Genomic DNA, 27869 nt, shown 5'->3' on the forward strand with positions numbered 1-27869 from the left:
CCACCGCCGGAGGTGGGGGGGGCGGTGCCTCGCAATGGAACTGTCCTGTCCGGTGGCGGTGGCTGTGGCACGCTCCAGCCCCCCGCGCAATACGGGAGGAGGCGTGCAAGCGCGGAAGAAAGCAGGGTGTTGCCCGCCCGGGGCACCGCGAGGAGCAGGCGGGGCTGGGTGCGTGCGCGGCGGCCCCGGCCGGGCTCCGAGCCAGCGTCCCTGAGCGGCGGGGGCGGGGGCAGGGCCGGGGCCGCACCTTTCAGCGCCAGGCGGAGGCAGCGCGGCCCCCGCTTCGTAACCCGGGAGCTGCCTGCTGCAGAAGTAGCGTCTGAGGCGGTTAGAGAGAAGTGGTGGTAATAAAGGTAAACTATTTTCATGCTCTGATGACGCTCGTTACTCTTTGATCAGTGTAAAACTACCCCCCCCCCCGGACACTTCCCTCATTGCCCGATTCTTCCTTTTTTTTAACGCACCTTAGAGACGAGGACCCGGTTTGCGGGGGAAGGAGCAGCGCTGCGGTGGCCCCACGGCTCCTGCATCTTCAAGGGTCGGAGTTATTTTATTTGTTTATTGGCTTTCAGTAATTCCACACAGCGATCAGTCCCCGCCCTCTGTTGCTCTGAGATGCCCTGAAGCATTTTTTCCAGCTGACTGTGCTTATGCCCGGGCTGTAGTTTCCCTGAACTTTTTTAGTTTCTTGATGTCGGATCAGAAAGATTTATTTCTGTTTCAGGAGACAGAGGGACCCCGGGCAACACGTGCAGGTTAAAACAGTTAGAATGAATGAAGTCTGGGGCGGTTCCCACGTTCAGAGAGAAGCTGGAAAGGAATAGTGATCCGGTACCTCTTGGAATTGTTTCTTGAAGTTTTGCAAGGATCTAGTTAGAGGTGAAGAACCAGGACATTCCAAATGATTGGCCTAGTCCTTAAAATAATACTAATACTTAATATATATTTTCAAAGCAACTTGCAGACATTAACAGAAATTAATTCTTCCAGTCCCTGTTGTGTAGTAGTACATGGGTAGGTATCAAGTATACCTTTTTACAGATGGGAAAACTGAGACCAAATAGTGATGCAGTTTACCTAATGCCATAAAACAAGACGACAGCACTCATCATTTTCTCTGACTTCTAACTCTACTGATTCCTCCAGATTATACTGTCTTCAAACACTTGATTTTAGATATAGGAGGACACCTTAGCCTCACTGAAGCAAACAGAATCTATGCCATCCATATCAATGGTGTCAGAATTTTACCCATCAGATTTCTAGTGGGACTACTCAGGTTAATAAGCATAATACATGTTATACCTAAAAATAAATGTTTGCAGTATTGGATAAAATTGTTAATGATTCCAGTTCATTACTGCTCACCTTACATATGCATACTCAGTGAAACCCCAGTTTATTTATTTGAGAGCCCAAACATTTAAAATCCTTGTTCAGTTTTGAAAACCAAAGCATTCTATTAACACAGTAATACCTTTTATTCTTTTGTAGGGTGATGTGATATGCCACTATAGAGTATTACTGGTATTTTTGCCAGTATTATGATTCATCATTTACATAAATGTTCAGTGCAGATATACAATATTTTTAGAATAGCTGCCAAGACAGAATATATGAGTGTAATTTTTATATTGACAGCCTTTGGCAGAAGTAAATTTAGTCATGCAGTAGTTTGTTACAACAATAGCAAACTTTTGATAAGCCATGGGGTATTTAAATATATGTATATACATTTAAATAAATAAGGTATTTGTCTTTAATAGAGGTTAATGGTGTTGTAAATTCAGTACTATAACGATTTTTTTACATATAAAAAACGAAGTCCTTATTTATTACACTCTTGTAACTCAAAAAAAATGAACTATATTCAATAACATTTTGCATATAAGAAATTATTCTCAGGTTAATACCATCGATGGGAATACATTAATATTGGTAGCCTCTGCCAATATAAATCATTTTTATTGAAAGTGTGATTGGTTGAAAATGAAATTTTGAAACATAACACCACACTAGCGAGGCGGACATTATAATTGTATTACTGTAAATATACCGTGGAACATTATTAATAATCTTACTGGAAAACGCTAGAAAGAAGTCTCTTTGCTGTTTAATTGCCATAAAGTCTAATGCTATGGATGCATTTCCATTTATAATTCACCATTTTTTCTTAACTATTGCAATTAATTGATGATAAACACTTCAAGGTTTAAATGCTGGAGAACTATTTCAAGATTTTGATTGAAAACTCTTTCACTGAATATTACTTAAAAAGAAAAACAAATGGCTAGAATAGAGTGAAACTTTAAATTCTACAGAGGCCTCCAGATTTCAGGTGTGACCTTAGCTGCTTACTCTGGTTCTTGGACTGGTTTCTTGAGGAAGACCACACTAGGGATGATAGTCAAGCAATCAGATTATGGGTGTTTAGCCGCAAGCAGTATAAGCACCAATTTGGCATTCAAGTGGGTGCACAAAATGACCAAGATCCATATTGATCTGTTATTTTTTTGGAAACCAGTCAGGTCCAACATAATTCAATGCAGTTTGATAAATGTTTTGGAATCTGGCCTGCTATTGTATAACCTGAAAAACCTCCAGTTATGTCAATAGCCAGAAGCCACGTGCATATAGCTAATGCTGGCAGGCCAGATTCAGCTGTGGTAAATAGGTCCACTACCACTTGCAGCAATGGAGTTGCATCTATTTTACAGAAGTAAACAGTAGGTAAGCACATGGTAGTAAACCATAATAATAAACTAGCAAACTAACTGACAAACTAAATCAGTGGTGCTCAAACTTTTGGTCCTGCAGGTCAGGTGTGTAGCACAGGGCTGGTCCACAGGCTGGTTCTTATAGGCAGGGTCAGTCTGCAGGCCAGATCCAGCAGGGAGTCAGCATGCAGTGTCAGTCCCTGGGTGTAATCTGGTGAGCCAGGCCAACCTTCTGTACCAGATCCAGCCACAGAGCAAGTACACATGCCAGCTTGGCCCTGTATACTGGGTTAGGCTGCAGCCTAACTCCACGTGCCAGCACAATCTAGCACACAGGGCTGTATCATCCAGCCCATGGGACTCCTCCCCACAGGTCCAGAAATTTGGTAGTGGGGGAGCAGCAACAGCATTAATTGTCACAGCTCTAGTAGCTGCAGCAATGAATGCTGCTACCAGTTCTCCCACTGCCATCATTTCCCTGCTCCCAAAATGTTCAGACCCTGAATTTTTGGACCTCAGGGAGCCCTGTGGGCTGGGTGACACAGTTCCATGAGTCAAATTCATCCTGCTGCCTTGAGGTTGAGTAGCACTGAACTAAATTAACAAAGCAGCTCCACATATGGTAAAATACAACAGTAGTAGCTCTAACACTATGGTCTAACAAGTCAAGACAGATGTGAATTTTAACACAGTGGTCACTGAGTATAACTTAGGATACAGGCAAAAGAGAGCAAGTATTGCACAAAATAATTTTTTGTAAGATGCACAAAATGAGTATCATTTATATAAGATAGTTGTTTCATCCAGGCTGGTATAAAATAAAAGAGACCATCATCTGTAAGCTAGTGGAAGTCTGTATCATCATCTCCAAAACATTTATCAAACTGCATTGAATTATGTTGGACCTGACTTTGGTTTCCAAAAAAATAACAGATCAATATGGATCTTGGTCATTTTGTGCACCCACTTGAATGCCAAATTGGCGCTTATACTGCTTGCAGCTAAACACCCATTATCTGATTGCTTGATACCAATTATCCCTCTCCACATCCTAACTTGCACATCTTCTCATAGCATCACTTCAACAAACCAGAAGAGCACCAGGTAAAATTTGCAAAGAAATATAAAGAGCTGCACTAAAAAGTCTGCTTCAGTTTAGAAGTTTAGAAAACAATGCATTTATAGCCCTGGAGTATTACAGGCAACACTGGGCACATCTACATGTTCATTAATGCATTGTAGTTACTGCACATTAAATCAATGTGCAGTAACTCATGCTACTGCGTAGTAGCACCAGCAAACAGGCTTTTAGGTTTTTTAGCCTAATACTACTGCGCAATAGAGTATTAACATGGTTTCTGCCTGGCATGCTGTTGCACAATGTTATTAGGCTACTGTGCAGTTAGTGTCTCGTGTAGTTGGTTAGCAAACTGCAGAATTAGAAGACATGTATTTACATATTTACATAGAGGGAGCTAAGTCAGACAGCTTAACTTGCAACAAGCAAGCAAGTAGGAAGTCAGACTGATACAAGCTTAGTGTAAACGTTGTCATAATAACTTCTTTGAAAGAATGTTAATCTGTTTTAATCAGTAACTTGTTATTAAAGGTACCTAAAAATACCAAAATAGCAAGTTTTAAATAAAGGAAAAATTAGCTCTGTAAGGATTAAATTTTTACAGCTGACCTGTAAGCAGTTTACCTAGCCTGTTGGCTTCTGCAGGCAGGTGGTTACTCTCTGAGGTCTTCAGCCAGTCCTCTCAAATAACACAGTTTTTAGGCAACGAAACCAAACCCTTCTGCTCTGTCCCAGACACTCAAAGAGGAGCCCTTGGCTGTGGTCCCCTTCTTGTAACAAGCAGTGGGCACATCTACACGTTCATTAATGTGCTTTTGCTACTGCATGTTACATTTAGTACCTCTAATGAGAGATGCAGTAGTGAAGGCACATGCTTGTTTAGTGATGCTTAATGCTCAGTAGCCTATTTTTACTGTGCATTAGTGTATTAGCATGGTTTTTGATGTGAGACTTCAGTGTGCAGTAAAATAGGCTACTGCACATTAGAAAGCATGTGTAAACATGACCAGTTACATTCACAGCTTGCTTTCTCCTTTCCTGCTTGCTCTTCTGGGTGTTTTTAAAAACTCCTAAGAGGACACAACCTGCCTATACAAATGCTCTGCAGCTGGACTCTGGAGAATCTCTCATGATCTTGTCTGTGTGCATGAGCCATAGTTTTTGTGTCTTCTTAACCATGCCCTAATACAAATACCTAGAAAACTTTTCAGTTCAAAATGGAGTTACCTACTAAGTTTTGTGGTTGTTAGCTCAGGGCCAGTTGAGCTGCTCTTTGGAACTTCAGCAGCTAAGTCTGCTAATTAGGTACCAAAGAACCAACTTTGCATCCTGAAGTAGAATGTAAAGTTAGGCACCTTCATAAACAAAACTGGGAGGGAGGGGGGAGAGCTAGGTGCCTCTGAATGGCCATCACAAAAATCTGTGTACTGAGAAGGAAGCTGCCAATAGGAAATGCTAAGTACAGAGTTGTGTTTGAACTCCCAACCTTGCCATTCTTTAGGCACCAGAGTCCAGGCTGCAAGCAAGGCATCTCCATCAACTCAGGGTCTAGAGTCCAGAGACTGAGCATTCTCCTTGGACTGTTTATATATTTTACATTAAAAGAAAATAAGTAATTCTGAGAACAGGAAGTCAAACCCAAAATGCTGCCTCCAGCGAATTACCTTAACTCCAAGTATAGGTGGACAGTCATGCCCCTTATTCTTCTAGCCTCTACCCTGCCTTTCACCCTGTGATTCTTCCCCTGCATGCATTGCTTCTGGGTTCAAATGTGGCTTAGAAAGGATTTGAGCACTTAGCTGTTCAATCTAGGACAGTTCTGGACAGAAAACAACCATAGAGAACTTCCAGATCAAAGAGGTGTCTAGTGAAGTTAGGCAATCACTGAGTGTTTTTTGGATCAAGATTTTAGACTTTGGTGCCTAAAGTTAGTCCTCACTCTTATTTTAAGCTCTTAAGACTATTTTGGATTTGATCCTATATCTTTTCTACCTTCTTTACTAATCTTCCTAGGTAGACTCAGAGTTGGAAGGCTGCTGCTATTAAGACTGTCAAACCCTTCTTTTTTCATCAGCAAAACTTATTTTAATGTAGTTTCCCCATGAGGATTGGCCGACATGCAGCTGGTTCAGTGTCTTGCAGAAAATCAGCTGAGTTAGTGCTATTGTGTCATAAAATCTATTCACATAATCTAAAAATCCAGCTGAGCCTAATTTATTTTCTTTGTTGTATTTGCTAAGTCATTGTGATACAACCATGATCACTAGCATTGCTGATATCTGCTAATTTGAACAAACCAACAGAAACAATTTTAAATGACATAGCTAGTCTCTTTAACCTTGTATTCTTTGCATTGTTCCTCTTACCTGCCCTCTTCCATTGTTTGTTTTACACTCTTGTGCTTGATCTTTGTAAACTCTTCAGTGCTGTCTGTTCTCCTATCCTATGTTTGTTCGGTGCCTTATGAGATCCTGATCGTGATTGGAGCCTCTTTCTATTACTGTAATACAAATACTAAATAGTAATCATTGGCCCATGAGACCTATGGGGCTTTTTCATCAAATGATTTAAAAGCCTGATAACACTTCCCCAAAGCTTGTGCAATTTTTTAAAAGAAGATTTCAACACTTCTTACTTTGTATTGCATCGTTGGTTTTCAAGCTGTGCTCCATGGAACCCTGGTATTGCACACCAGGGCTCCACAAAGAGGTAGGGAGCAATGGCAGAGCAGACAGGGAGGCAGTGCACTGCCATTGCTGAGCCAGACTGCCTGGCTCTTTCTCAGCTCACATGGCCTGCAGAGCCAGGAGTAGGGGTTATATGGCTGAAGAAGTGATATGAAAAGATGTCATACCTAAATGCTTGTTTGAAAAGTGCTGTGCTTGAATTCACTAGACTTACTAGTGATAAAATCTTATGCATGGCTATCTATGGCTTTTCAACATTAGATTATTTCCAAAAAGAAATAGAACAAAACAAAAACTATCTGTTCTGTGCCATTAGTTAGAGGTGAGAAAATACTTCATAGTGAATAATTAATGTTTCTGCTGCAAATTATGAGTGGCTTATGATTCTCAACAGATTAGTAATTATTTTTACCAACTAATTTCTACTAATAATTCTTGTTCTGTTGATTGTTGCTAGAAGCTGTTTCTATCTATTTTATATATATGGGCTATGCTGATTACCTCTAACTGGAAACTGAAGGTACATAGTATTATTGCTATTTCCTGATTGGATTATAGTAACATTTTGAGTCAGATTTCTCTTGAAGTCACTCATCTAATTGAATTCAAAATTTGCCTTTGGTCAATACTTTTTAATACAGTAGTAGTTAAATTTGCAGGTTTTAGAAATCCCGGTAGAAAAATCTGTTAGTAGTGATCTTACCAGTAGACTTCCTAACAAATATTTGTAAAGAAAACACAAAAAGAGAGTGAACATAGCCAAAGAGAATTCAACTTTTTATTTCAATATATATTTATGTAATTATTTAGGAATTTGCCTAGTACTGCTACTGATGATGAACCATGTATAGCTTTCCTTTGAAAACACAGAAACAGACATTCCTATGTTTTATTATCTGTAGATATTGGCCAGATCTTTAGTTATAATAAGGCTGCTTTAGACCATAGCTCCAGTACAGTTTGGCCATAGAACCAATCTAGTCAGTTCTAGCAGGAGGATCATCCTAATGCTAGGAGGCTCAACTGCAGTTATATAAATCAGTGAAAGAGCCTCTGCACTAGCTCCATTTCTTGCCACTAGGATAGGACGGTTGTAATAAAAAACAAGACATGGCCAGATTATACTTCCATTGCACTGAGCGCTAGACAATTTCAGCCTTAGGGTCCACTAGCAGTTTGTGTAAGCTACAGCAGCCTAAGGAAGCCATGCACTGTTTCACCTTATGACTACATTTCTTCATCTGTCATCAGTGCAAAGTATAAACACGGTTATATAGGCTTCCCAAATAAGAAAGAAATGTTATGTGATATTAATTTGTTTAGATGCATAAAAAAGCTTTGTGCAATTTAGGTGTATTTTTTCTTTTCTCTTCTGACGAAACATATATGTAGACATTTTTTAAAGGGGTATTATCAGGCTGGTTAGACTCCAAAATTTACCTTTCCAATAGGAAAAAAAAATTCTATACAGCATCACTGGAGGATAATAAATAGACAGATAAGATTAGGTTTTAAATAAAGGTTAATAGTGTCCCTTTAACTTCTGGATATATTTTCTACTCATTGGATGATATTCACCTCTGCACAGCTGGCCAGGATGAGGTCTCTGCATCACCATCTGCATACTAATGGATTTCATCCCACGTGAGCATGTAATATTGTACTCTGTACTGTGGCCTTCTTTACCTAGATACTTATCAGACAACCATTACTATGACTTCTGATGTTCTAATTAGTCTATAATGTAAGTAAATTATAATACAGTTTAACATTTATTCATAATGGCAATTCAAGGCTGAAAAGGAATTGCTATCATCAGGTTTGGAAGAGAATTTTTGAACCCAGAGACAAGAAGACTTGGGAAGCGGGGCCCAAAAGTTATGTTAAAGGGAGGATTAGGCTTGCAGACCAAGACAGGAAAGGTACGTGAGACAGAACTGAAAATAGTTAGGGTCAAATCCTTTTCTCAAGCCCAGGAGCCTCCCCACACACATATACATGGATTACTGGGAGATAATGAGAAGAACTCTGAACCCTAAAGCAGGTGGATATTGGAGAAAACTCTACTCAGCAGCAGGAAAATGAAGCAGAGCTCCACAACTGTCTTAGTTATGAAGGAAAATTAAAGAAGCCAGGATAAGTTTATGAATGGATTACAGAAAAGGGAGTTGTGGCTGTCCAGCACGAGGGTGTGATGTGTGGAGTTAGGCCTGCTATCCCCAGGTTGCAGAGCAGAATGGAGGCCCATGTGGGGCCTAGAAGGAATTTTTCCTCTTACTACTGCTACAGGTGCCAGGGTTTTATTTTTTTGGTTTTTTTCCTTCCTCAGAAGGATTTTGACTGGAGTGAACCAGTGCTCCTGCTGGGACTAAGACCTGGAGGTTCCTTGATAGGGTCTTGCCCCCTCTGCTCAAGGTCAGACTGAACACCAGATTTGGGATCAGAAAGGAATTTTATGGACTGTGCAGGGTTTTGCCTTCCTCTATAGTCAGGGACACAACTTTCTTCCTTGGATATCTTCAATGCATTTTAACAACCCTTGCAGCAGCATGACACTGATTGTTGTTTCCTGTGATAAGCTAAGGTGTTATACCTGGTAGTTATGTGACAAAGCTGATTGTGTAATTTTAATAATAAGTTAGTCAAGGATTTGCATGGAATGGTTTGGATAAGGAAAATCCTGCCTCAAACAGGGCTAGACTAGATGCCCTCCGCGCATGTCTTCCACCCTTACTTTTCTACGATTCTCTGATTCTAATTACATATGTAACCTATATCTCTCAAAGACAGTTGGGCCTTTACATTATTTCATTTACTCTTATAAACAAGAAAAAATCTACTGAAATACATAGAACTACACTAGCACATGATCAGAATCAAGCCCAATTATCTTCAGCAAGTTGAACAGACTGCACAGTCTACCCAGGGAAGGGGCTAAGTATGATATTACTAATTTTATACTCATGGGGAGAGTGGGTTGCGATACAGACCTCCAATGTGAGTTTAACCGTGCCTCTGCTAAGTGCTAACTCCTAATTCAAATCTTGTTAGCTGACTCAAGATTTTTTTTTTAAAACAGCTTTTCCTAAGCTACACTAACCATTAGGTGGAGGTTGGAAATAGCAAGAGAGAATGGGATTTATGCACATGCATCAAGGGAAGAATATATTCCTTTGTGATTGATTTCCATGGGTCCCTACTTACAAATGAAGAGATATGTGATATAACAATTCACTGTTCTGACACACATTGCAATCATGATGTGCAGTTTTTAATGCATCATGTTACATTAAGCTTAGGCCATGGTCTAACACCATGTAACATAAATTTCTGTGAAGGGAGTAACATAACATGATACTGTCTTTTAAAAGACACACACGATTTTTTTAGATCACTTACTTTTTATCCATGAATGCTCAATCCAAAAATCAAGGTGGCAGACAAAGTGGAGTGAATGAGTATCCACAAACCGGCATATTTATCTTGTGTAGTTTTGCACATTGCTACCTGTAGTCAATGACTCCAGTCAATTTTTATGTTGTAATGCATGAGCAAAGTTGATGGACATATTTTTTTGTCACCCCCAGTTAGATTTTATTCGGGGTCAATCAAGAGAGACCTAACAGCGATTAAGATTGTAAAATACACTGAAAATCCCCAGAAGTGTTTATTTCACAATACAGAGATGAATGTTGAATAAGAAACTGCAACAGACATTATTTGTAACTGCTTTATTTTTATCCTAGCAATGACATTCTCTCACCTTTAGTTAAATGCCTGTGTGTGGAATATTTTAAATAGAATATTTGTACAAATGATCACAAGAATTTTATTTACCATATGAAAGAAATAAAAAGAACTCATTTAAGAATAATTCAACATAATAAAATACCCACAGAGGAAGAAATTGAACTTTGAAATCCAAGGATTTCACAGACTAAAGGTGAATTGAAACAAAAAACCTTGAAAAAGATCAAATTAGAATATTTCAGTGTTTTTATTGCTTAATTCTACACTATTAGAAAAAATCTGAGATGGCTGTAAGCAAGCTTTAGGGCAGCATATACATTGTCCAATCTATTGTTTAAATGGAAGTATGCATCATTATCTTTATTTCTGGTTAATTATTTCTGTGGCAGGCTCTGTGCGTTAATGGCATGATACTAAACAAAACAACGTGAAACACATGGACATTAGCTGACATCTGCGTGGGTTTGACTGATCACATGCTTGAGTGCAAAGTTTAAATACGAGCAAAGGGATTCCTCCTTTTTTGGCCACACATGAAAAGTGTGCAAGTCCTAACAGAAAATGAATACTTGAATGGATAGCATCTAGTGAAGAAACAGTCTCTGTCAGTGCTTAGCAGACAGGAACTGTTGGTTTCACAACACACAAGGATGGAGAACTGTCACTGCTGAGGCTCATCATGCTAACATTTCTCATGCTGTTGCATGTGGAGTTCTGAAAGCTTCTAACATAGTGGTTCTCAAGCTTTTTTAACTCAAGGTATCCCTTGCTAAACTCAAGGAATCCTTCAGAAAATGCCACCTCTTAGCTTTCACTTGTTTTTTTGACTATGGAAAAATAATGGAGCAATTCTTCTGTTGAAAAGAACCTAGAAATATCACAACTGGCTGGAATGTTTTTGACATTCCAGATTCCTATTTGAAATCTCTTGGTTCATCCTGTGAATCATGTCCTGGTGTATGCACCCTGTGGCGCACTTAAAAATATTTCAAAGGGCCCTTGTTGGGAGTCACTATGTTAACTCATGATGAGTCAGGAAATAAAGTAAAAGTAGTAGTAGTATATTGTAGCACCAATTTGGGTCAGTATTTTAAAGAGTTAAGAGGATGATAAACTTTAATTGTTTTTAATGAGATTACAATTTTTTTCACAAATCTGTATAAGTATGATATATATATAAATTTATGTAGGCTGTTGACTTTGTATGACTGTACATTATGATACAAAAATTAGCATTGTCCAAAAATCAATGTAGCACAAATTAAATAGTTTGAATTCTGACTAACTGATAAATTGCAAAACATGAAAGGTAATTGTAAATGGGGAACCACCATCCAGTGTGGGTTTCTAATAACACGCTGCAGGAATCTGTTCTTGACCCATGATATTTGATATATTTATTAATGATCTGAAAGTAAATATAAAATCATTGTAGAGTTTGCAGCTGAGAAAAAAATTGGCAGCATAGTAAATAATGGTAAGGACAGTTCTATAGAGCATACTGGATTGCTTGGTAAGATGGACTAGTTTGAACTACATATGTTTTAATGCAGCCAATGGCAAGGTCATACATCTAGGGACAAAGAATATTGGTCACACTTACAGGATGAGGGACTATATCTTGTAAAGCAGTGACTCTGAAAAGAATTTATGGTGGTAGTGAATAACCAATTGAACATGAGATCCTACTGTAATGTCATGGCAAAGACAGCAAACTCTATCCATGTGGGTATGAACAGAAGAATATCAAGCAGGAGTAGAAAGGGGGTATTACCTATGTATACAGCATTAGTGAGTCTGTTACTAGGTTCCTGTATCCAGTTCTGGTGTCTGCACCTCAAATAGGATGTTGAAAGTTTGACAAGAGTGTATATACAAGAGTGATTTGGGATCTGGAAAGCATGCCTTAGAGCAGTAGAGCCAAACTTTTAGGTAGGCAGGCCACAAGTTGAGCCTCATGCTCTTCCTGAGTGCCACTCCAATCTCTTTTCCTTGTCCATTCTGCTGCTCTGCCTTTTGCTCCATGCCCTATCTGCTTTGGTGCTGTCTATCTTCTCCCTGAGCAAAAAAAGACATGAAGAGCTTAATCTGTTCAGTTATCTAAAAAAAAAAAAAGGTTATTTGATGGCAGTCTGAGAGTCCCCAGATAGTGAGGAGATTTCCGAGTGAAGGGCTCTCTCATCCAGGAGAAAAAAATGGAAAAGCACAAGTTAGATTAGAAAAGATAAATGATTTTTTAAAATAAAAGGACAATTAACAACGGGAGCAGTTTAGCAAGGGTTGTGGGAAATTCTCTATTACTGAAGTCTTTAGCTCAGGCTTGGGTGCTTTTCTGAAGGATATGCTTTGGCTCAGCCACAAGATGGGGGTTTCATACATTAATTACTATAGTCTGTATTATGCATTCAAGATTTTGGACTAGGCCATTATAATAATCCCACTTGGCTTTAAAAACATTTAGTCAATGTTCATATGTCTAATCTGAATCAAGTTTAAGGTTTAGATACCTAACTCCAGGACACAGTTCAGGTTGGTGAATCTGGAGTGTTGGATTGTGCCACCTCCCTGCAGCATGAAGTCCCAGAGAGGAGTGGCATTGAAAATACTGTATACTATTCTCGTTAGTGTTTCTCATTGGCTAATTCTGCCAGTTCCCCAGCCAGAGTGCTGACTTTTGGAGATCCCATTCCTAGATACCTGTCTTTCCTTGCGCAGTCTGTTGGGAGCCTAAGCACCCAGCTTGGATGCTGAGAATTCTTGTAGGTGGCTAGGAGCCTAAAACGCTCAGTATTGTAGTGCTTATCTTCCTTTTGCAAATCTAGCTCTTGGTACTTATTAAGCAGGTATAAAACTTGTTATTAAATCAAATTATTGTTTTCATTATCTCATTAAGTAATGGACCACATTCTGTGACCTTTTCTTTTTTTAAATTATATACAGAATGAGAAGGAAAACATCTAACTTTTGAGGTCAATGCAAGCTTTATTATAATAATAAATATGTCACAATGTCACATTCTGCATTAAGTATCTATATTATTTTCATTCTTCATAATGAAGCAAATGCTGGTATTTATATTTTTCCAAATACAAGTGCTTCCAGTTTCTGCTTGTGGAGAAAAGCATTTGCTTTCATTAATTTTGGTGTTTGTTTGGCTAGTAGACAGAGACAATATTTTGTTCATTTGGATTACTACTGAGTTAAAACAGGAAAGTCTGTTTTGCTATATCAAAATATGAATAAGAATTAAACTGGAGGAGATGAGATTGAGGACACCTTGAAGAACAAGGGGTTATATTTCCAAATGTAGTTTAGATGCCTAAAGAGGCAGGCAGATGGCTAGTCAAATTGTAAAAAGCTCCTTAGCAGGTTAGGTGTACACACCCAGTAATTTCAATTCTTAATGATTTCAGTGGGAGTTAAGTACTTCCCTGCACTTCTGAAAATCTGACTACAAATCTACCTGCATCTTCAGGGATCCAAATATCTCTGAAAAAATCTAGCTAATAGTGATCAGAAACAATCTATAAATTCAGTAACTGCATGTTTGTTTGTTTTTTGCTTAAAATCAGTTCATTTTAAATGTAAAACCTGTTTTGAAAATGAAAACAGATTTATATTTAATATAAGAATACTGTTTTATATACTTTAAATCCAGTTTCTATCCATGTGCAGTTTAACCCAAATCCCAAATAAAATTATTATGCAGTGAATAAGGAATCAGTTATTTACTATTTTCTAACATAATAAAAATGTAAAATTTAAGAATCTAAATAAATGCATGTTAATCTATATTATAGCTCTAATAAATACAGCTAAAATATAGTGCATGATCCTATTTAGCAAAAATAAATACCAAATGTAGTGAAAAGCCTACAGAATCAAAATCATAGAAAAGTAGGGCTGGAAGGGAGCTCTGGAGGGCATGTAGGCAAACCCTCTACTCAAGGCAGGATTATCTGTCTAAAACATCTTACACAAGTGTCTCCCCAGGGGCAGCTCCAGTACACATGTACCTCCCTTCTGATGCTGCCATCTCTGTCCCCAGCTGATCTGAGCATGGGGGGAGCCCCACAGCCATTCCTGCCTTGCTCCAGCCACGGCCACAATTGTGCAGCGGGCCAGGTTTGGCAGGAGACAGTAGTGAGGGTGTGCAGTTTCCTCCTTTCAGTGCCTGTCCCCTGTCCCCACCCCCTGCAGGTGTCTCCTGAAGGTGGCGGCTGCTGCTGCCCCCAACTGATGCAGGCACAGGGGGAACATTTAAGAGCTGAGTATTTTTTAATTCCTAATATTTTCCTTCTGTATGCCTATCTGAGAAATTAGCCAAGAAAATTCTTTTCACATTAGACAAAGTTGAAGAAAGTCTTCAAAATTTCATAACATCAAGCTTGAAAACGCACCTACGTTCACATACATTCTTGCAGCTCATACACATACACTCCCATTTTTCAAGGAAGCCCTGCTTAAAATTTGCAGAAAATGCAGATGGTCAAAATGAAATACAGAACAGCTTAATGGAAAATAACATGTTCTTCCCCTTACTGGCACCTGACAATCAGGGACCAAATCGTTTTTTGTCTTTGTTGTCTTGCTATGTTTTATCAAGACTATGGGACTACAGTTTTGTAGTGGTGAGCATGAATAATGAGATTTGTGTGCATAACTTTTTTTTGTGCCACTCCGGAAATTATCTTATGATGCATTTCTCTGAGGCTGGAAGAATAACCCTTGAACATCTAAGGGTTCTAAAAGGCCTAAAGTAAACATGTAATGGAATAGAAACAATAATGTGACATCATTCCAGTAAATATAGCTTTGTGCTGTGCAGCTTGTTTTACAGTAATGGTGTTACTTAGGCATTTATTGGTCTCCTGAAGAGCTGTGGAAAATACAGGTGCACTTAGGGGAGCTGCTTTGTCAGAGTGGAGAAATGTACTCTAGATTACCACACCAGCACACAGCTAAATATAACAGAGGTTTACTGTACTGTATATCCTTCTTACAAATTCCTACTTTGTGTTTAAAAAGGCATTTGTGTACATTTACCTGGAAATATTTCATTGAAACTGTTGGCAAAAGCCTAAAGTCCTTACTCAGTTTTTATTCAATCCTCGCTCAAAACTCTCATTGAAATTGCTGAGGACTCTTCTACTGGGCAGTTTTGTGGGACAGAGTCTTGCCCATACCATAGTTTCTTTGTGGTGACAGAATGGCAATATGCAGTTGTAAAGCTGCCCTAACATAGCCACTGAGGCTTCCCTCTCTGTCATAGCATGGATAATTCTTGGTAACTTCTCTTAATCCCTGTTGGCAAAGAGGTCTTGCTCTTTTAACTTCTGGTATATTACAGTGAGAATTAAGGCAAGAGAATCTGAAGAAGCCCATCTATCTCACAAGCATCACAGAGCTCCACGTTTGTGGATGTAGGGGCGAAGGGATCAAACTGGAGAGGGAGGAATTTGCCGTTTCATAGATGGAGGCTCCTTTCTAAAAGTGGAGACCAGGTCCAAATCCCTCATCCTTTTGACAGCTCTGAACCCTGTGTCTTAACAGTACAAAAAGATTTCTATTAAGGAAAGGATAGGAATGTTTTGGTGACCCTCCGTCAATCTCCCTTCACACAAGGACTCCTACTTTCTGCATGGTCATGCTACTCTGCTCAGGGGTAGATTTCTGTACCCCAGCACCAAAGAGATCTAAAGGGACAGAACCAAGTGAATCAGTCTTAGAAAGAAATGTGGTGTATCTATAATTAAATATATCTATTGGTTGTGTTCCACATAAGATAATTGGGCTGTACATACTGCAGGAGTTACAGGGCTACAAACTTAAAGAAAATTTTCCTTATCTCAGGGTTTGATCCAAACTGCAAATAATGTTTTTCTACTCCTTTTGACATGAGACATACAGCTCAGATTTATGATAATGAGATAGGCTATATAGGTTATATAAAATAGATGGAAGGGACTTTAAGAGATCATGTAGTCCATCTGCTACCCCAAACCCAGATCAGCTATACTTAAACCATTCCTGACCAGTGTTTGTCCGATTTGCTCTTTAAAACAAGACTGTGATGACTGACTCCACATAATAGTTAACTATCCATACAGTTAAAAAATGTTGTCTTGATATACAACCTAGAATTTTTATTAGAAAGGTTTTGTGAATTTGGGAAAAGTAAATTACGCACAGAAAGAGAAGTGAGTGCAGATAAAATCTTTATACCCACAACCACATATTCTGCATAGACTACAAGTGTTTCAGAAAAACTATATTAGCAATATTTTACAAAGATTTTCCGAATATTTAACTAACTATATTCTTTAACCTTTTACTGCAACACCAGGTGTCTTTTCTACCATGAATCCTACTATACTGGAATCATATCAACCTCTTAACATGGCTTTTTATTTATAATTGTTGCACATAAAGTTCACTATCCCAGGCAGTCCTGCAGGATGAAGGGGCATGGCCCAGCTCTGCGGAGGAAGAAGCATGGCCCACCCTCAAACCAACCCTGCAGCGGGGAAGGGGACATGGCCTGGCTACAACTGGCAGTGTGGGGCTTGGGGTTTGGGAATTTGGCTGGGGGAGGCTGCCCATAATGGCCACCACTCCCCCACTGCCAAATATCTCATCCCATGGAGAGCCCCACAGGTCAGATGTGATGGCTCAATGGGCTGCATTTGGCTTGCAGGCTGGAGATTGAGCACTCCTGCTCTAGAAGATTGTCTGTCTCCCCTGAAGGTACGTGATGGGGGAAGACTGTCTGTAATGTTCTAGAGCAGGGGTGGGCAATTATTTTGGGCAGAGGGCTGCTTACTGAGTTTTGGCAAGCCATCAAGGGCTGCATGAGAGGCAGCCCAGGGCAGATTAATATTAATTTTCTACATTTTTAGGGGCCCCACAGGCCAGATAGAATGGCCTGGCGGGCCACATCTGGCCCCATGGCCACATTTTGCCCACCCCTGTTCTAGAGTCAGTGACTTAGAGCAGCGGTTCTGAAATGGGGGTACATGTACCCCCAGGGGGTATGTGAGATATATTTCATACATTGTCTAACACAGGTCAAAGGGCCTAAAAAATTAATTTCCCATTGAAAGAGGGTACGTGAAGTCTCACTCTGAGACCAAGGGGTACATCGACTGAAAAAGGTTCAGAACCGCTGACTTGGAGGATGGCTAGAGAGCAGGAATGGAGGTCCCTGATTAAAGGAGCTAGCTGTGACTAAGGGAAGGTTGATCCTGGGAAGATTTCCACAAGATTTTTGAGGGCTACGTGGTAAACTAAATGTAGAGTAAAAATTTTATCAGTTTTGTTTTACCATATCCTGTTGTCAAAGCATTTGATCACTTTTCCATACCATTTCTTCTTCCTTGTAATAAACCCTTTGGTTTTTCTGTTACTTTACTGAAGTGCCTGCAGTAAATGGTAATTTCTGGGCAAAGTGATAACCTGGCCATTCAGCAGAGTAGGGAATTAATAAACTTACACAAACACAGTTTGTATCTGGGAACACCACCACATTCTTAGGTTTTGTCACATTCCCTTTGCATCACTACATATTAACAGGCTTTAAAGACGTGAGGTAAATTCTTTAGCTAGGTCTGCTCCTTTTTTGAGATCCCAAAGCAGCCAGAACTTCCTTGCTGGAGATTCCTTGTGAAGGGGAAAAAATATTGCCTTGGCAGGGAAGGAAAGGTAACAGCAGTCAGGAACCTAGGGATGGATTCTCAGCTGGTATAAACTGCCATAGCTTTATTGGAATTATGACAGTTTAAACAAGCAGAGGCCCTGCCCTCTGATCTCTATCCCTGTCCTGTAGGGAATTATACAAGTCCATTTTCAACACAGATATTGTAGGAGATGTACAATCTTTACCTCTATTTATAAAGTATAAAAAAGAGGCAATCTCTTCAAATTGTGGGAGTTTATCTTGAAGTTTATATGATATTCTTCCTTAAATTGCTGTTGTAGCAAGAGATTGAAGCCATTTATCAGCAAATATTGGAGATGTTACAGTGATGCATTATGATACATTTAGCTACCAATATTTAGCTATCAATATGATACATTTATCACCAATATCTAGCCAATATTACCAATGATTTAGCAGGAGAGGTTAGATGAAAATCTCTGATTTATCATTAAGGAGACAGTGTGTGCGGAATACAGCACTCCAGTATCATTTATATGTCTTGTGTTACTGTGTTCCAAAAAGAGCATCACTATGTAGCATAGGCATTTTTAGAATGTGGTTTCTTTTTATGAATGTACAATTTTGTTTTTGTACAGAACTGCAAATGCAGTTTTGATGCATCAATATAAATAGATGATAGGTTCTAAAACCCCAGTACATGCATATGATAGAATTGTTATGCAAATATCTCACTGGAACAAATGGGTTTTGTGCATAAAAGGCCTGATTCTTCACTGCCTCATCACTTTTGTAGTCATTTACGCCTGTGCAGAGGGAGTGACAAATAAACAACCATGGATATAAATGATGACACAAACAAGCCAGTAGAGAATCAGCCCCCCAAATCTATGATTGTGAACACAGTGTGCACTTAAATGCACAAACAGGTGTGTGTACATGCACATTTGATGTTGTACATGTGAAGGCTGCCTTTTGAAAAATCAGGTTCCATATATCTGAAATTCACAGTTAAAGTGATGTATTGATGTCAATATTTAGCAGAGACATAAATAGAGCTGGATTGTTCTGGGTTGTCCTTCCAGCTCCCCCTCAAGATTTTTTGTGGCTCTCCAGCTCACACTAGAACAGGAATCTTTAGGACAGCCAAGAGTCTAGGCTTCCACAATGGAGGAGTGGGCTGCATGAGGAAGCTGGTTCCATGAGGAATTGGATAATAAAGACCTCTGTGCTCTAAAAATAAATCTACCAGCTTAGTGAGAACAGCAGCAGTAGTTGAGACCTCTAGGCAAACTACAAACAAAGTCTCTGCATTGCAGAAGTACTCATTCTCAGTGCACAGAAAACACCAAAAGCTTTTGCTGACAGTAAACACTGAAAAACCTGTGGAACATGGTGCATTTCTGTGATTCTAAAATGGCAATTCAGGAGCATACTGCTTGTAACTTCATATTTTGGTGGGGGAGAGCACAAGCTTGTACGTTGGACTTCTTCAGTCTCTTAATTTAATCACAACAGCTCAGGAGTTTTATTACATCCCATTTTATTGGTGAGCAATACACTTTGTACAACCTTCTGATATGGGGACATTTTTGAGTGGCCTAACATTATTTAAAGTGTTGATGTAGTTGTGATGGTCCAAGAAATGTGCAAGAAGCTAGGGTTTGTGATGATGTCCTTTGATTGGACCTCTGTAGTTGGGAGAGATGCTAGACATGGTTCTGGGCACTGACAAGGCACCTTGGGCCTGAAAGCTTATCTAACATTTCTCCCAACTTTACAGTTGATCTGGTAAAAGATATCACCAAAAAAGCCTTGCTTCTTGCATAAAATTATTTAGGATAGTCAAGTCCAGAGAAAACTGGGGGAAATCTCAGGGAGGACCTAACTGTATAAGTAGAATGGGCAGCATGAAAGCAGGCTAAATTTAATATTGACATGTGTATTGACATTGGAGGGAAAGGAACTGAACTACATGCAGTGGTTCTAAATCATCTATATCATCTCAACTAAATAACCTGAGCATAAGTGTAAGTAACTTAGTAAAGACCTCTGCTCAAAACATAGGTGGTCAAAAAGGCAGCAAGATATTGGATACATCAGGTATGGGCTAGATAATGCAGAACATTACCATTATAGATATTAATCTCAAAAGGAAGTTTGTACACTTGAAAGAGGTTCAGAGAGGGGCAAAAAGAAAGATGTGAAAATTCTCAGGTGCAGACAGATTCAAAAGATTGAAATTGTTCACTTTAAAAAAATGATGAATAGGAAGGAAAGGGACATGATAAAAATATATAAAATAATGAAGGGTCTGGAAAATGTAGATCAGGAGCTGTTTGTTCTCCTATGTTGTAACACAAGAGCTAGAGATCATTAAACAAAAAGGAAAGTAAATTCAGTACTCAATAACTGAGCAGTTTTCAAAGTGGGACTGGCCACTGATCTGGACAACAAGAATCTCACATTATAAGAGTTAATGCTAAAAATCAGAGTTTTGGAAAAGTCGGGAAAGCTCGTGCTTCAGGTGTTAAATTAACCTCTAACAAATAGGGGTTGGAACAAGACACATGTGAGAGTAGTTTATCCTGTATCTACATATTGATCCCATCTCCCAAAGCATCTAATAATGGTCATTGTTAGGACTGAACCAACCATGGGTCTGATCCAGTATGTAATCACTCATGCTCCTTATGGAACCTGTAAGGTCTTTGCATTTTTAATTAATTTATAGTCTTGACGTTGCTTACATAATCATTCTTTCTTATTATATTGTTTATTCCAATCTTTTTTACCAACATCCTAATCAAAGTATGTTTGGTTTAATGACTTCAGTGTCTGTTTCCTAGTTTAAGTTAAAATATTAATGTACTAAAATACTGTTGAGAAACAATAGTTCAACACTGATTTAGGACACAGAGGATAAGCTGTTGTAGCTGAATATTATCAGTCTTGACTAGAAATGACTAGGAAGTGGTTTAATCATGATTTATTAGAAGTACAAGTAGTCAGTGCAACATCAACACCATACAGTATAAAGGGCCAATCCTTTAAACTTTGATTCATGCAAGTCATTTCTTTGTTGCAGTGTAACTACTCAAACACATAAAGGTTGCCAGATCAGACCATAAAGGTCATAAACTGGTACTAAAAGAGAAAAAGAGTTCAGTGAGATAGAAAAGTGAATTTTTTTCCTTACAGTGAGTTAAAAATATGAAGAACCAAAAGCTAGGCAAGGTGGCTACGATAGCTGCCATTTAACACAACATAGACTAAGCGAATCTTTGGATTCACAGCCTGCTCCAGTCCCCATCTCTGGATGAACATCAGTTTGTTTTAAGTGGACCCAACCACTGGAACTTATGTGATCTGTGTTTGAGTAATGAGTGGTCACTGTTCCTAGTTCTGTCTCTCTCCAGCACACTTCCAGGTGTAATCTCATGTCTAAAAATTTTATTCAGCATTAAAACCAGCAAACTAATTTATTTAAATCCCCCAAGGAGTGCCCCAGCCTACATGAGACCCAGTTGCTCATACACATTCCCTTAGAGTTTCACATCACTTTCAGTGCTCTGAACTTCTTGATTAGGGACACAATCATTCTTACGGATAACGTGGCATGCAAGCAAGGCATCATAGAATCATAGTAAATTATGGGACCTCAGGCAGTCATCTAGTCCAACCGCCTGCTGGACTCTCTCCTATTTGTCCACATCCTTTCTGTAGTTTGGCTGGGGAGGCAAAACTGAACATAGTACTCCAGATGTAGACTCACCAGTGCTGAATACAAGGAAATAATCACTTCCCTCGACCTGTTGGCAACACCCCTATCAATGCAGCACAGTTTGCCATTAGTTTTCTTGGCAACAAGGATCCACTGTTGGCTCATATTCAGCTTATTGTCCACTGTAACCCCCGGGTCCTTTTCTGCAGAGCTGGTGCCAGCCTGCAAGGGGAAACCCATGGTTTTCCATGTTTTTCTCCTTTAGAGGAGAGAAGCTATATTTTTCTCTGTTAAAGAAGAAAATCAGTGTTTTTTCACAGTGAAGAGAGAACCCGCATCCCTGGTGATCACACTCTAACAGCTTCTCAGATACAGCCTTTCCACCCCACCTCAAGTTCCAGCTACAAAATGGATGGTATAATCTACAAAGGTTATACAAAACAACATGAAAGTCACACTCCAAAATGAAAGGTGGTGTACAAAGTAGAGCCCCTGAAATTAACACAAGTTGGAGTTCAGGTTGGCACAGTTTTCCAAACTGTCACAACAGCCATAAATATTTTGTTTCTTTAGTAGGATAAGAATGGAAGTGACATTATTTATGAGAGGTCTGTTGATATAGACCACTTGCTGAACTATTTTCTGTGTAAATGAAAAAGTATTAAAGAAAAGGAAGATGTAAAAAATAGAAGTAGAAAAACTCCCAGATCCTAAGATGTAAGCTTCTAAATCAGGAACAAATAATTTGGGCTTATTATATGAATGCCTAGAAAAGACTAAGCTTATATTGAAGAATTCAAGACTGACTGAATTCTCTACTATAACAATATGCCATAAAATAAACATTATCTTCCATTTTCAAATAGTATTGCCCCAAATGTTTTATGAAAAATCTATCTGAAGATAGATGCCAAACAACTTCAAAATATATTTGAGTTGTTTGACATTTTTATATGTAGTGCGCCTCCTATGATGCTTTTGGTGTTCCAGGATATTCTTTAAATATGTATGTGGCCAAATGTTCCCATTGAGGGCCATTCACGTCTACCTATTATAATCTAACTCTTCCCATTGTGTGGGATAATCATTAGGAGAAATTGTGGTATCTGAGCTAAGCTAAATGCCATTTGATACAGTATGAGATTAGGTAGTTTTAAATGTGTTGTGTGAAATTTATAACTTTGCAATTTTAAGATTTTTCCCTCCCTTCAGTCTGGAATAAGATACACATTCAATTTTAGTAAAATAATCTTTTGGTCTATCTACAGGGACCATTTTTGATATAGAATTAAATTGTGGTGCGGACAGAATCTTTATTACATTTACATGACCCCATAAAGATAACTTTAATAGTTCCCAATAGAGCAAAACCTGCCTTAATTTTGTTAATTAGTTTCTCCCAGTTATGCTTAGCCATGTCTTCTAATTCAGTATTGATTTTGATACTTAGATATGTCAAATTCTTAGCAATCCACTTCAATCACCATTGGGCAGAAAGGTCTGAGAGGCAGATCATAAGCAGAGACAATGCTTTGGAGTTGTGCTAATAATTTTAACCAAGAATTATTACAAATTCTTTCACACACACACATATATATATTAAAGATTGATCCCAATTCATAAAAGCTGATAGAGGGAAGTGTTGATTACAGAATGTGTGCATCCCCAGGAAAATTCAGCAGTAGCATTACATCAGCCCTCCCTTAGGATTTCTGCAGAAGAGAGGAATAAACTGCAATACTGAATGAGCTTTTACTACAGCTGCCTTGGCCACATCTTTACCTTGCCAAAACTAGCCACTCTGAAGACTGTGCAACTCTTTCTGTTGTAGCAGGGGTTATGGCCACAGTACGTGTCAATAGTTGCATCCTTTGGTGGCTCATCCAGCACTCGGCATCTCTGCTAGGGTTTATATTGGTATTATTTCTGAATGGAGATGACCTTTGGCATACCATGGGGATAAAAAGAACTGAACACAGTGTGCACATAAGGACTCCTGTTGTTATTTTGTATGAAATAACAGTTTTTCTAGCTTTGAATTTATTGGTGATAGAGACTCAGAAGCGAAAACAAAGAAGGAATAATAAGGGATAAACCCACACCCATTTTTCGGTTTTGATTAGCTCAGATAAATTTTCTGTATTCTCTAAGGATTAATTTAGTGGAAAAAATATTTTAACAACACAATTGTCAAACTAATTATTTTGTTTTGTTTCTGGATTCCTAGGGAAAAGTTCTTCCAGCAGATGTGGTTGGTGGATCTCTGAAAATTAAAACAAATATGCACTTGAGAAACTCTGCACATATATCAAAATCCACTGGTATCCAGATATAATTTTTTTTAAGTACAATTCCTCCTATACCTACCATTGCAGATCCTCAAAAGACTTGTGGTGCTACTCATATTAAGTGTTGTGTGCCATCAGATCTGTCCCTGACATAAAAGAGGAAACTTTGGAATGGACATTATATTATTCTAGTCCAGAAATGAGGAGATTACCGTATGTAAAATACATCATTATATAGGAAGAAAGAACTGTCTCTTCAGTTTTTCAACTGAATCAAAGTTATAAATGGAAAATCTAGTACTCAGGGACATCACATAGATTTGTGACACTCCTTACAGGACTTTAATTCTATAATCCAGTGAACAGTTCACTTCCATGCACCTATGTATTTTTCATCTATGTCAGATAAAATATGGACATTTTATTGTTGTAGTCTTGTCTTAACTGTGATAAAATTCTCCATCCTTCTATGGGATCAAATATATCAGCTTTGCTTATAATAAACTGTCTGCATTGTGTTAATCTGTTTCACCTATTCTTGGTTTCATGCATAGCAAGAAAAAGTCACTCCACATGAATAAAGCCAGTGTTTGTGATTTATGTAAGTGAACTGTGGTGGTGGGGTCAAGGAAGCAAAACCCACTTGCGAACCTGAGGACAAAGCATGGGTAGCCCCACATGCTGTGACTACACTGTGTGGGTTGCCCATTATTAGAGCCAAGGAATCCTAAATCCTATATTTCCTCCTGGGTCTGGCATTACTGCCGGATCTGGGATTGATTCAGAAACCAATAAATTAGCAGGCTTTGAATCCACTGATTGCAGTAGGTTTTGTCTCGGGATGTATGTGAGGATAGTGCAAGCATCATAGTGCAAAGGCCCTTATTTACATCTGACACTGGAAAACAGCTGAAAGAAGAAAGAAGGAAATATAAAAAGCCAGTGCAGGTGGGGCAGCTGGTAGAGCATGGAAGGAAAATATATGTGGGCAGCTGTTCTCTCTAGTCAGGAGTGAGATAAGGAAGGACAGACCAGCATGTCACCACACCACAGGGGCTAAAAGGAGGTAAGTGAAATCACTTCCAAGAAGTAAACAGGGGGACACATTTTTGTATAGTGACATAAGGTTAAATATTGATCCTGAGATAATTGTATACAAATTGGGGTTGCCTGTTGTCATGACCCAAAGGGTATGATTTTGTGTGTGCTTCAGCACTGCAGAATTATTTCCCGCCACATGGAGCTTTCTTTGCACGGTGCAATTCTCAGTTGCATAGAGAAAACCCCGGTGCAAAGGAGTTCCCGCCCCCCGTATGTAAATTTGTTTCCCACTATTGGCTGTTTCTAAATTATTCCCATGTGGCGGCTAGCGATTGGCTTGCTAGCCGTATAAGAGGCTTGAGCAGTTTCCGCCCAAGTTGGAGGAGGAGGACTTCACATCCATCTCGTGAAGAACTCTAAGTGCGCTGTGGAGCCTAACAAACTCCGCATGTGCCTTAAAGGAGGATACAGGGGCCTGATCAACCTCTAGCCTCTCCCCATCGCCGCACGATCCCTTGACGTACCCCACCCTGCATGCTCATGGAGAGTCACCTTTCAGACTCTCATTTCGGACGGTCCACGGAGCCTAGCAAACTCCATGAGTGGTATCCAGAGCTCTGTTCGTGTTTGTTTAGCGGAGCCTAGCAAACTCCGCTCGTGTGTCTTCGGTGGAGCCTAGCAAACTCCACGTGTGTGTGTTTTTTTTGTAACTGCAACTCAAGAAAGTTTTTCCTGCCTGCACCGCGACCACCTACGGTGTAAGTAAAACAATCTTTAATCAACCTCTATGAGTCAGTGCCTAATTCTAGTTCACCGTGCCGACTCTTTCCCCGGCCCACGTGCCCGGGCTGCTGGCCACAGCCCCTCGGCCCCGACATGGCAACGAGGATGGGATACGGGGAAAGCACAATAGAACTAGAATTAGTAGAAAACTGCCCTTGGCAAAGTGGGAAACGCGACTTAGCAAGCGTCGTGGAACTGGAGGCGCATATCGCTTACCACCAGGCGGGTGGAACAGGTAAAAGGTTTATCAGCGGACGCCTTTCGCTGAAGGGAGAAGAGGGAGCTTCTGAAGATGGAGCCCCAAGAGAGAGGGAAGTGTATCTTCACCCCATGGCATTCGGGTGTATAATGAACGATGAGCGGGTCCTGTTTAGGCCCCTCGACACTGTGTCCCTCGCCAGAGTCAGCCCAGCAGGCGCAGTAAACCCGACCCTCACCCGGGAGTGTGCCCGTTGCCTAAGATGTGCTCGGGAGAGTGAAGAACCGGTGCCGATCGACCGGTTCTCCCCCTTTATGCTGGTGTCTAGATTGAGGGGTCGCGAGCTTCCATCCGAGTTCCGTGAAGATCTGGAGACGCAGGAACGCGCCGCAGATGAGAGGGTAACCCCGAGATACAACAAGGGGGGAAGGTTAACTGCAACTTTCCGTACAGTAACTGATCTAATGCAGAAAAATTTAAGTTTGAAAGCCCAGCTGCGTATGGCCGTTCAAGCGGTCAAAGAGGCGACTGCGAAAGAAAATCTTGAGACGCCACGCCAAGATGGCGCCGAGCAAGAGGGAGACCGCGTGGAAGAACTGGAAGAGAAGGGTGGAGCTTCGGAGGAACTCGCGAGAGTTCAGCCGGCGACCCCGCCCACTGACGCAGCGTCGCTTCCGGCGACCACGCCTTCTTGCTGACGGAAGGGAGAATTGAGCGGAGGAGTGCATCCGCCCCTCCTGCCTGAAACAATAAAAACAGCATCGACTCCCGAAGTAACAGCTCGTCCTGTAGCAACAATCAGCCCAGTGACTGATGCACAAGATGGAGTTTGTGCTGCCACCAGTCGCATTCGTGCTTGGACGGAGTTACAGGAGCTGTACAGAGAATCTGAAATGGAATCTGACGAGGCTATAGTCTCATGGCTGGGACTCATGTCCATGGAGTTTGAGTTTAAACTAACCACCCTACTGTGTGCAGGTTTTTGTAAATATTTTGATATACGTTAACTTATTTTCTGAGAGTTTTGTTTACAGATCCAGAATTCAGAGTGCATGGCGGAGAGAAGCCCCAAGAAGGATAACAGCACCAGCAGAAGTGAGGGCTTGACGCGCGACTTCGCCATGACGCCCACTGAAGCCCTGATCGTGCAATTTTTGTTATGAATCTGGTTATGTGTGTATGTATTTGTGCCGGCTATTATTTAATTCAGTCCCTGGAGGACGAACTTCTTATGTTAGCTGATTTTGTGTTTACCCGTTTAGTTCAACAACCCGTTATAAGAGCTACCGGCGACCTGAGTGACGAGCATGTGGTATAATTCAGCTGTGCCTTCAGCAAGGGGGGGGATGTCATGACCCAAAGGGTATGATTTTGTGTGTGCTTCGGCACTGCAGAATTATTTCCCGCCACATGGAGCTTTCTTTGCATGGTGCAATTCTCAGTTGCATAGAGAAAACCCCGGTGCAAAGGAGTTCCCGCCCCCCATATGTAAATTTGTTTCCCACTATTGGCTGTTTCTAAATTATTCCCATGTGGCGGCTAGCGATTGGCTTGCTAGCCGTATAAGAGGCTTGAACAGTTTCCGCCCAAGTTGGAGGAGGAGGACTTCACATCCATCTCGTGAAGAACTCTAAGCGCGCTGTGGAGCCTAACAAACTCCGCATGTGACTTAGAGGAGGATACAGGGGCCTGATCAACCTCTAGCCTCTCCCTGTCGCCGCACGATCCCTCGACGTACCCCACCCTGCGCGCTCGTGGAGAGTCACCTTTTGGACTCTCATTTCGGACGGTCCACGGAGCCTAGCAAACTCCGCTTGTGTGTCTTCGGTGGAGCCTAGCAAACTCCACGTGTGTGTTGTTTTTTTTTTTGTAACTGCAACTCAAGAAAGTTTTTCCTGCCTGCACCGCGACCACCTACGGTGTAAGTAAAACAATCTTTAATCAA

At 40.2% G+C, this 27869-nt stretch overlaps 1 protein-coding gene across 2 annotated transcripts; it reads left to right on the top strand.

The window, feature by feature from the left end:
- The first annotated feature begins 54 nt into the window (after positions 1–54).
- LOC109281894 (uncharacterized) lies at positions 55–27869 on the top strand. 2 transcript variants are annotated; one of them, XM_059725106.1, is made up of 3 exons: positions 55–353; positions 470–538; positions 23841–27869. In XM_059725106.1, exon 3 carries the CDS (start codon positions 25819–25821, stop codon positions 26620–26622), a length of 804 nt encoding a protein of 267 aa, XP_059581089.1. In that variant the 5' UTR covers positions 55–353; positions 470–538; positions 23841–25818; the 3' UTR covers positions 26623–27869. The 2 variants fall into 2 exon arrangements, with proteins under 2 accessions (XP_059581089.1, XP_059581088.1); XM_059725105.1 differs by lacking the exon at positions 470–538.

Source organism: Alligator mississippiensis, chromosome 3 (genome assembly GCF_030867095.1).
Source record: "Alligator mississippiensis isolate rAllMis1 chromosome 3, rAllMis1, whole genome shotgun sequence".
Taxonomy (NCBI): domain Eukaryota; kingdom Metazoa; phylum Chordata; order Crocodylia; family Alligatoridae; genus Alligator; species Alligator mississippiensis.

Coding starts and splice junctions, on each gene's coding strand:
- LOC109281894 (XM_059725106.1), top strand. CDS start 25,819: ATGGCAACGAGGATGGGATACGGGGAAAGCACAATAGAACTAGAATTA.